General features: G+C 32.1%; 2 protein-coding genes across 11 annotated transcripts; one reads left to right on the forward strand and one right to left on the reverse strand.

Annotated features, from left to right (window-relative positions):
• Positions 1-116: 116 nt before the first annotated feature.
• LOC126918688 (uncharacterized) lies at positions 117-6,802 on the forward strand. 9 transcript variants are annotated; one of them, XM_050726880.1, is made up of 18 exons: positions 117-728; positions 1,220-1,337; positions 1,412-1,551; positions 1,660-1,758; positions 1,849-1,962; positions 2,146-2,271; positions 2,341-2,520; positions 2,593-2,922; positions 2,988-3,230; positions 3,310-3,442; positions 3,507-3,647; positions 3,724-4,156; positions 4,982-5,098; positions 5,176-5,433; positions 5,523-5,697; positions 5,775-5,960; positions 6,034-6,153; positions 6,237-6,802. In XM_050726880.1, exons 1-18 carry the CDS (start codon positions 579-581, stop codon positions 6,390-6,392), a joined length of 3,219 nt encoding a protein of 1,072 aa, XP_050582837.1. In that variant the 5' UTR covers positions 117-578; the 3' UTR covers positions 6,393-6,802. The 9 variants fall into 9 exon arrangements, with proteins under 9 accessions (XP_050582837.1, XP_050582835.1, XP_050582836.1 ...); XM_050726878.1 differs by having other exon boundaries at positions 117-434; positions 552-728; positions 2,146-2,520; XM_050726879.1 differs by having other exon boundaries at positions 117-434; positions 576-728; positions 2,146-2,520.
• LOC126918691 (uncharacterized) lies at positions 6,686-8,395 on the reverse strand. 2 transcript variants are annotated; one of them, XM_050726887.1, is made up of 2 exons: positions 7,765-8,395; positions 6,686-7,151 (listed from the first exon to the last, which is right to left on the reverse strand). In XM_050726887.1, the coding sequence occupies exons 1-2, from the start codon at positions 8,165-8,167 to the stop codon at positions 6,820-6,822; spliced, it is 735 nt and encodes a 244-aa protein (XP_050582844.1). In that variant the 5' UTR covers positions 8,168-8,395; the 3' UTR covers positions 6,686-6,819. The 2 variants fall into 2 exon arrangements, 1 of the variants encoding a protein (XP_050582844.1); XR_007711410.1 differs by having other exon boundaries at positions 7,003-7,151; positions 7,238-7,907.
• Positions 8,396-11,410: the final 3,015 nt, after the last annotated feature.

Here is an 11,410-nt window from a genome sequence, read left to right on the forward strand (position 1 = left end):
ACTTTTAAGACAGTTTATATTTACCGTACTATAATCAGACTAACATAAACAATTATTTTTAAATAAACAGTTTTTAAAATAATAAGATTGAAAGCCCGAGTTTGTGAATGCAGTTCTTGTTTAACCAAACATGTCAAAGAAGTATTTAAAAATGGCCGCAGCCACGAAGTATTAACCAAGAGTGATTTTGAAATTGCAATCGATATATTCTTATAATCATCGTAGTAAATACGTCAATGGCCTACCCTATTTATAGTACCTAATTCTTTTTATTAGTCTGCCAAGTATTTTGACGCAAAAGCTTCGCGAATATCGATTCATACTTTTACACTTCCGCCTTGCTCATGAAATTTATCAAGACGATTTCTGAGTTAGTCGTGTATTACTTATTTGAAATGCATCTTTTCGCACAATCGGCTCTATAATATTTGCAGGTAAATGACACCTTTCTATTCACATAAAATCATGTTCTTTTAAAATCGCATCGCGATAAAAGTTGTGCAACGAGGTTAACTGTGAGAAAACAACAAACAGAAAGGTACTTTTTCAAGATTGTAAGAATATTTTGTGCAAAGAACATGTCGCCCGGTGTTAACGATGGTCCACGCAACACAGGCACACTCCCGAAAAGCAATAGGAGAAATGATAGAAATAGAGAACGGTCAGCTGCTAATCAATTTGCAATCCGTTCTGCTTATCATGGACATACACAGCACTCTAACAATTTGGTAAACTAATAAAAAAATATGAATGATACCTTTTATTTTTAATATTTTATTTTGTATAACATATTTTTTTTTGTCCAAAAACTTTCTAGAAAATAGAGGAGTTGAATTTTAATAAATTTTAATAAATTTGAATAAGTATGAATAATTTTGCTGTAATTTAATTTACATATTTTCATTTAAAGAATTCCAGAGAATATCATATTGTTAAATAATATCTAATACTATAAATAGGTAAAAATAAGGTATTAAATTTTGTGTAACTTGAACTTTCCAAATGAAAACTTTATACAGCATTCTGTATATAGTAGTTTAAAAGATAATCTATTAATAGATAGCTGAATAGTGGGGAAGTTCTCTCTAAGAATATATATCCAGATACAATCCTACTTTGAGGCAGTAGAGTTTCAGTATTTCAGTCATCATTTCTAGAAAACTTAAACAATTATTTGTGTATTTAATTGATTCTTTATTTTATAAATTATATGTGATAGCATCAACTGGATTGGAAACCAGTCGGTGAACAAGAGCATTCAAGAATAACAAAGAACAGTAACACAAGATCAGTTTCTTCAGTACAGTCTACATCCTATCAAGACATACCCGAATTTGGTATATATTAACAGGTCTTGTTTTTATATCTTTTTAGTGTATTTATTAATAATTCAAAAATGTTATTATCTTAGTATCATTTGGTGGTCGACGACCATACAATTACAGTGCAGAAGAATTCTCGCCTTTGCAAAAGATGGTTCCTCCAACTGATTCTCAAACTCAATCTCCTCCAAGGCTTCAAGGAACAAAACCTTCTAATGTCGATAAAATGGTAATATACACTTTTTACAATACTAGAGTCTCCTATATTTCTTTCACCTAAAGTACAACTCATTTTCTAATTGTCTTCTACTGATAATTTCTATTTAATATGTTGCAGCCTGATAGAAGCCAAGTAGAATCACGTTTAAATCAAATTAGAGATTATATCAGAGTTACATCAACTCTGATGGATTCGCTTAATCAGTCCAGTGATCCAGTAAGTATATATAAGATATTAGTCATAATATGACATTACCTTATCTGTTTCATTGTTAAGTACTTTCCTCTATATATAATTATACTATAGCGTGCACAAGCTCAAAATGAGAAGTTAAGTAGAATGGTGGAAGATCTTCATGACAGTGAAAAAAAGCTAACTAAACTCTTGGAACAATATCAAACTCATGGGGTATTTTGTGAGGTTACTGAACTTATAGAATTGTTATTTACTAACTGATTAAAGGGTGTACATAACATTTTGTGCATGCTTTTTTAATTTAAAATCTATAAATTATATTCCATATGTGTTGGTTTATATATAGCTAGCTTTTGCTTTAGTCTATAATAGACGAATTATAACAGTTTTCAACTATTTCTTTCCTAGAATGGTGAAAATAGTAGAGAGGATGGAGAGGAAAATGGTGATATAAATAGAGAAATGCAACTACGTAAAAAAATGGAAGAATCACAAAGGAAACTTGCACAACTACAAGAACATCAAGCTAGTTTGGTGGGAATGCAATTACGCGTTCGAGAAAGATTAAATGAAGCACGTCAAGCTCAACAAGCTCTTTTACAGCAAGAAAATCAAAATTCAATCGGCTTAGCATTACCATTACCTGTGAATGTCGAGCAACTTGAAAATGAAACAGCTGCATTAAGGGGAAAACTGGCACAACTTCAAACAAAGAAGAAAAATATGGACCATCTTGTGGCAGAATTACAAGCTGTAGAATCTCTATCTGATAGGGGTAGTTGTGTTAGTATATTGTTTCTTATATTAATTTAATGTAGTTAGAAATGAGTTGCAATTATCTCCTCAATATTTTAGAGTTCTGAAGGAGCTCAAGGAAGACGTTCGAGAAGGAGTTCTTCAAGGAATTTTGGAGGAGACAAAGTTGTTGAATTAGAAGCTATGAAAGCACAACTTGCTCACTTGAAGTCATTAATGGAAGAAGCAACAAAAGTACGTGAATGTCTCGATTCAAACTCTGATCCTGAACCTGAAGTAGATGTAAATAATGGAACTATAGCTAATATGGATGAAAACGAAGATGAAAATGGAACGAACACTTCATTTGAACGTCAAAGCGATACGGATGAAGCAGATCACGAAAAAATCAGAAACACCGGAGAAAGGCCAACTTTCGAAGAAATTCAAGTATAAATTTAAACGCGATTAGAAGCTATGTGTAATATTGTGTCTCTATGAAACTTAATTTGCAGGCAGTCACGCGAGAACTTCGAGAACAATCAGCTTTGTTGCAATCTACTAGAGCAGAATTGCAACGAATAAAGCAACCATTATCAGCAATGCATTCTAATTCTACATCTGTGTTCCCAACTTCAACTCCTCCTCCATCGCTTACAACATCAATCAGTTCTGAAAAAAAGCAAAGTAATAACAGTAACTACGAAGTTCAATCGGCCCAAGAAAAGAGACGTCAAATTGATGATATTGTGCGGAAGGTATTTATTTTATATTTCCTTGTACATAACAAAATAACATTCGATATCTATTCTATTGTTTCATTTTATTGAACAATAGGAATCATCTCAAACATCTAGCATTAACCGCGATATGGGAGGACCAAGTGATTTAAATAGTCACAGAAGTTCTAGTTCACATGTTAGTCATACAGGTACTCCTGCTAATGTTTGGCCTCCTCCAACAACGATAGGTAATCATCATATACATATATTATCTACATTATATTAATTTTAAAATTACATTTTGATATATAGGTGGATCTAATGATCAAAGCGTAGATGGTGTATCTTCTGAAAATTTAATGGACATTGGGCCTCAAACAGCGGCAATTGAGAACGGATTTGGTGGAAATTGGTGGACTTATCCACCGCCTCCGTTAAATCAAATACAACATGGTAAAACATACGTATAATAGAAAAAATTTTTATCCAATATTTATATAATATAGTAACTTTCAAATATATCTTTTAGGTTCATCAGAGTATTATCGACAATTATTATTAGGTTCTCAAGCTCAACAACTTCAAATGATGGGTACTACGATACAACAATGTTGTCAACTGTTATGGTCTCAGCAGCGTGAATTACAAGCTATGCGTGTAGCTATTAATCAATTACAAGTTCATTTGAGACAAACACAGCTACAACAGCGAAACAATAGCGAGAATAATGATGAATATTCTAATTTAAGTCGTAATATTCATCATCTTGGTGAAACATTAGATTCTGCATTACCACCAAGTTCATCTTTACCGAATCTGGTGTCATTACCAAATTCTTCTCCTGCATTATCCCACGTCGTTGCAACATCTTCTGTTAATTCTCAACATCAACATCAACAACAATTGAATAATCAAGTTCCTCCTGGAAATAGAGCGAACAACTACTGGGACAATTTCAGAAGGTAATAGTATATACATATATACATATGTCAACTGATACGAATCTCATTTGTCCTCGTGTAGTGGAAGTATCATTTATATTGATACAACAGAATCATACACAATTCAAGATTTTCAATCATGTAATCATATAATAGAAAAGTGTATTTGATAAAATTTGAAAATATAATTTGTTTTATGACTTAAGGAATTCAATTTTACAGATCTTTTCTCAACGTGAAATAATTAATGTTTCTTTTTCTATCGAATATCATTGAAAAAAGAAAATATTTTTTTAATGAATTTAGGTGTTTTATATTCAGTAGAGATCGTGCACATCCATCTCCTATCTTTGTGTAAACCTAATGTATCATTACATAAAGTAATAAACATCACGATCTGTCTCTGCACTTTTTTGTCTTGTACTTCTTACTTATTACTACCCTCGTTTAAGCCATATCACACATAAAACCTGAAAAGATTTGATTTTATAGACCAACGTTTAATAAATAAGAATCTAAATGAGGATAGTATATTGGTACGTAAATTATGGGTATGTAATATGTGTTTGAGAATATATATATAAATATATATATATATATATTTTTGAAATATTTTGACCTTAACTAACAATAAACACTCAGTCAATAATATCCAAAACTTTTTTCTTTCTGTGATATCTTTGTTGTGTCTTTTCTCCATTTTTATAAACAATATACTTAAAAACATACCATTCTTTATCATCTTAACTACATCATGCATTCTGCTTTCTTAAGCATGGTATGAATAGCTTGAATATGATTATATATGTGAATTGATAAATATATGTTTTTTTCCTACATTTACAGCTATTCCAGACAAAACTTACTCTCAGGAAGTGCAAAAACTGTAACTGATGCTACCTCTGGAGCTATTGCAAATTCAACTTCGGGAAATGCTATATCAAGTGTTAATACTTCTCTTATGTATGTAAACATATAAATCATTTATAATATTTGGAAATGTAATATATATTTTAACATATTATACATTTTAAACAAAGGAAAGACAAACGCAATCGAGATCAAGGAACCGATAATATACCTTTGCCTTCATTAAGTGGAGTAGAAACACAATATTCTTCGAATTTGCAATTACAATCTAATTTACAGCAACAAGAACGGGAGAATACTGTTATGCGTAGTAATATTTTAACAAATGAAATGTCTCAACAACAAGTTGATAATCTTTGGGAAGAAACAAATTCATCATTTCGATTACCATCTGTAATAAATGATGATAATATGTTTCAAAACTTAAGGTATATTTATCCTATCGAACCACTTTTCAATTATTTTCTTTACGAAAAAATTATACTGAAATAACATTTTTGTTAATTTGGTTATATAGCTTTGAAATGAAAGAAGTATTAAGTTCACTGATCTCCGTGAATAAAAAACGACCAGACTATCTGGTTATTATATTAAGAGAAATTAAGGCAATAAGCGAAGACCACAGATTGCGGCCTCGTTTATGGAGATCGTTGCGTGCTCTACAAGATACACAGTCTTTAAGCAATCCATTGGTTTGTGCATTTATAAAATGTATCTGTAATCAAATAATGATTTTTTAATATATCTGTATCTGTTTAACTTTGTACAGAATGAAACAACTGATCAGACTGCCAGTGAAAGTTGTCAGTCTAGCGATGAAGATTCTGAGGCAGATGTAATATTAGGTCTAAGACCAGCAAAACATTCTATAGCAGAATTAGTTTCATCATCTCAAGCGGGAATTTCATCATCTCCTACTGCACATGTACCTTTAATAGATCATTTGGACATGCCAGTAAATATTATGAAGCATAGTATACTTTTAAGCATTTAAAAAAAATGTTTTATATTTGTTGCATATTTTATAGGGGACATCTTCAGGTAATTCTACAAGTACTTTGCCTTTAACACCTTCCATTAAACCAGGTTATAATGAAGATCTGGCAGAAGCAGATCAATCTAGACCTGAATCTTCTGATAATCAACAGGTATTTTGAACACATATTTAATAAAGGTTATTTAATTAAATAAAATAAAATGAGACATAATTAAATGAAATACAATCCTGTAGCCTCCTGAAAACGAAGAAGAGAACGAACAAGGCCAAGCTGAAGCAACTGGACAAACTGAATCTGCGCAAGCGAGGTTTGATGGTGAAGGGGATTTGGAAAGTTTAGCTGCTAAAGCTGAAGATGAATGGAATGAAGGCAATGCAATGATATTTTGATATTGAATTACATTAAAAAGTATTTTTAGTTGTATACACAATAACTGAACATATGTTTTAAGTTTAATATATGTTTTTTTTAACTGAATTGTGATATAATCAAAATCATTATATCATTTAATCCTAGATGCAATTTTGATTTTTCTGTAAGTACTATTTATTCATTTATACATTAATTGAAGTACTTCTCAATGTCAATAACATGACTACAAGTATGAAAAATGTGACATACAAATTTTTTATCTTTAATGTGTATTGATTATAATAAAAGTAGATTATAATAAAAGTTGTAATTTAGGAAAATAAGTATTTATTTTTTATTATATGATACAATGTAGTGGCATGTATAAGAGCATAGCGAATGTATGCTTTGTGAACAAATACAAAAAATATAAACATTAAAAATGTTATTGTTTAATTACTCTATTTAAAATTCTGCTTCAATACAATTGTTATCAACCAATTGCAATCGATGAAACTGATATATAGAACATCCATGTGTTTCAAATAAAATCTTTTCATATTCAACAGTGTTTTCAATTAATTTATGCCCACTATTGAATAACTGTATATAATTTGAATTATTTAAAATATCATGATTACCTGCTGTCCAGCAGCAGTTTTCTTTTGTAATCATAGATTCTTCTATATTATTATCAACAGTATTTACATGTAATACGTCTGATTCGTAAGATGCAGTACTTGATCCATAGTCCTTTGTACTTCCTGTACCACCGTTTACATTGTCCTTACCACCGCCTCTGAAAGGAAACCCATAGCCTTAACCCTTAATTTAACTGGGTATCTCCTATGCCATTTATCTTCTTAGCAAATTGTGTCCTTACCATCAAAAAAAGACCAAACTTACTAAGTGTCATTAGTTTATGAAAAAATATTAGCATCCATGCTTTCCATTGCATACCATTATCCATGGTACAGAAGATGACAGGATGCATTAAACTTCAAAATAAATTTAATGCCAGCATCAGATGAAAATCTCTGTGGTCACATGTAAATATACAACCCTTACCCCACAGGAGGGAAAACTGAATATTTATATATTTTAATATTTATTATTAGCGGGTATATCATAGCGACATTAAATAAATTTCACAATTTTTTAAAACTTCTTGTTAGTCAATGTAAATACAATGAATGAATCATAATATTTTCCCGCGCTGGAAGATCTCCCGCTTAAAAGTAAAGAAGGAACAAACAACGACCTCTAACAAGATCTATTTGAAGCATATACAAATATAAATTGACGAAATCGCGGTCTTATAAAATGTGCTAGCAATTAGAGCGTTGAAATATTCTTATTTATTCTTCATAGGAGAAATGGAAAAAGATAAAATTATGAATCTATTCCTACCTCTCCGAAACTTTTTCAGTTGACTTGCAGGGCTGAGATCGCTGTTGCGTCGTTTCCGATTCTTCCGTTGTAGAACATCCGCATCGTAAGTTACCCATTGTTCAAGTGGTAGTTCATCGTTAGTTCTTAACCGATCCTGTACTGTCGCTTCTAGAATTACGGAATCGTTATTCAAATAGCCTGATGCCATAGAATAATCACTTCCGTCCTCATCAGTTTCCATAATTGTATCATAGGAGTAGTAATGGAATGACGATGGTTTTGTAATTCCGATATGCTCGGACATAACATTATGCTGATTTTCTTTTTTACAATGCGGAACGCAACCGTAATATACGTTTGACGACATGAACGATGGAGCGACGGTTCTTGTGTTATACATAGCATCGCTTGTTACAGCCATACTTATTCTTCTGTAGGCACCGATTTTCTATATTATACCGAATGATATGAAAGCACGTTATTATATATCACTTATTGTTAGATATGTGTGGTTAATCACGTGATAGACAAGAAAACATAAAACAAACTAACGGAAACGGATAAAGCGTTTACACTTTCCAAGAACAGTAACGAAAATGGTTCGGGTCAGAAGCCGAATTCGCTCGAGCAATGAATCGGCAACGTTCGGCTTTTCTCGCACGATTTAGTTAGTTTCTTTAAATCCCCACCAACTCATTTTCAACAATCGACCCACGCATGAAAAATTTATATCGCTTGTGTCAGAATCTGACTCAAGCTTTTAAAGCTGCTTCTGACTAATAAATTTATTTTAAATTTGATTTTCAAATAATCGAAATAGGATCGACGTTTTCATACAATTTACAATTCTTGACGTCATCGTTACCCCATTGGTCAACTTTTTCGTATAATAAACGATTGAAAATATATATGTTGTCCAAAAGAATGGACCGTTTAGGCATATTAACGTCTTTTTGACATTTAAATAGACACAATTGAGACATTTTCTTAAATGCATAAATATTAATATTAAAGAAAGAAAAGCAACCCACAGAGACAAAAGATGAATCACCTAGAGCATTTACTAAGTACAAGATAGACCCGACATTATATGGCATATCTGCTCTTTGGTCTCATGTAATGACAGATCCAGAGTCGTTGATCGGGTCTATTCTGTATTTAGTCAATGACGATAATCTGTGATGATAAGTTCAATCAGTGGTCGGTATAGTAGGGAAACCCGTTCGACAACTGGTAAAGTACGGTATTACCAATGTTTCTTGTTACCGACGAGGTACTTGTCTGTTGCTACGCTATAAATTCTTGTTACCATGTCAAATGTTGCACAAATTGCAACTGTCAAATTGCACAGTCAACTGTTGTTAAAACGGCTAACGGATAACGGATAACGGATATTGCAAATATCATAATTGTGGTAATAGTTACTTGCAACTCTGTCGATATGTTAATACCGTATCACTTGTTATATCTATAAAAAGGTTGATATTTCCAAAACGAACGATGACATTTTATTTCTTGCGACTAATTTCAAAGCGATCTATAGAGCAGAATATGTATTTATGTTTGAAATAGAATATAACCCAACTGGTTCATAGTTAAATTTTGCGAGTTCGCGAAATGTCCCTTTAGTCTAGTCATAGAGATCCTTACCTGGGTAAATGATTGTACGTCGCTGTCCTTTTTGCCTTTGAAAGGGCCCCTCGCGGATAATTTCGGTATTTATGGGATTAATGTTGATGCTATGAACAATACATATAGAGTGATGGGTTTTCGATAGATCGGCAGGACAGCTGTCGTAGACACACGCCGCTAAGCCGCTTACGTCAATTCACGAAAATTTTTGCGCTTTTTTGGAAAATCGATCTCTAATCCGTTAGGCATTAGAATTATCGGTAATTTCGTCCCAATGAAATGATAATTGATTAGAGGGGTACATTGTGCAACCCTTCACAGTATGTCACGTGTTAAGATTTATACCTACTTGAAAATTGCGTAGCTCCATGTGAAAAGAATCTTTATGCATGATATTATTATTGATAGAATCAAAGCCTCAATGAAACAAAGATTTCTATCACGACTAATCAAATATTTTCTGACATGATTTATTAAAAATGTATCCATCTATTGGACGAAATATTTTCCAAATATATTTCACATCCATTTACAATCGAAGGCCGCAGATGAAAATCATGATAAATCATATTTCTTGTCTTTTATAGAGGAATAATTTTAACGTTAAATATGCTGTTAATCAATTTCACATCAAAACTATATTTTCATTTGATTTTGTAATTAAATATGGACTTTTGTCTCGAATAGTTAAAAAATACCAGTAACATTAGTGATACAATTTGACACTAATCAAGTTACATTAACATAACAAGTAAACTATTAATATTGTTCGTTTCTTACAAAACATCGTGGGTTTTCAAAAAAGCTTATACCTTCCAATCTATCAGTTTGTTTTCGTCTTCGATTATTTCATATTAAAGTACTTTTTATATGTGCGATCACTAAATAACGTAAAAGTCAGAAAACTAACAAAAATGCACGTAGCATATTTTCCCCGCGATTGTCGCGTAATACTACTAAAACCACGAGCAACCGAAATTGCTGATATGTTACAGATTTTTAAACAAGAAAATTATAGTCACGGAGAATCGTTCTCTAACATCTCTATATCCATAATTCTATAAGCTACGAAGCAGGCCTAATTCTAAATTATGTGCCTATAAACGTATAGAGGTATACGTACGAGATTACAAGTTACAAATGAGACTCATATATCGCCGGATTATATCCCGTTTGATGCCGGAATTGAAAGAAGAACCGCAGGCCTGAGTAAATAAGGCGGATGGTAGTAGGTCCTGGTAGGAGCAGCTTGCCAATAGAGAAAACCTCAGCGCCTGTCATTTTCTCGTGGTTTATACGTGTGAATATGTGGAAATGCTGGCATATGCTCGCGAAAGCAATCGTATAATTCACAGAAATGTCACTTACAACGAGAACGACCGAGAGGAACGAACGTCGGTGATCAGTTTTACAAGGGGAATTATTCTGTGTTTATAGAAGCAAGGAAAAATATTGTTTTCATAATCCGAATCTGTTCTGTCGAAGTTGTTGACAAATTAATTAAGGAATTTCCAGCGCAGGTTGTTGCGAAACCGTTGTTAAAAATTCAACTCGGTGAAAACGGATAATGACATAATTTAATGCACCGTAATTAATTGGAGACTAATGATTTTTAATTAAGAAATCGTAATTAAGACTTTGAACGAAGTAACGCGATCGGATACGTACATATTGATTATACATCTAGAGACTGTGTTGTATGCGGTACGAACGATTGATAAATGGAGCCAGAAGAAATTAATTAGTAGGAAACATCGTTATTAGATCAATAAAAGTAGACACTTGATTTTTACTGTACAATATCTTATATTAATATATTAAGATATTAAGATAATCAGAACCACGTACCGAGTTTTATTGGAGAATGAAAATCTCTGTCGACTGAATTACGATAGAACGATGTTACCGTGGTTAATCGGATTTTATTATCGACTGTATAATATAATCGAATTATATTACTCGTTGGAAATTGCAAAAGAATGTTTAAATTAACCACACGTGATACGAGTCAACATTTGATGCAGAATGCGCT

Source organism: Bombus affinis, chromosome 7 (genome assembly GCF_024516045.1).
Source record: "Bombus affinis isolate iyBomAffi1 chromosome 7, iyBomAffi1.2, whole genome shotgun sequence".
Classification (NCBI taxonomy): Eukaryota; Metazoa; Arthropoda; class Insecta; order Hymenoptera; family Apidae; genus Bombus; species Bombus affinis.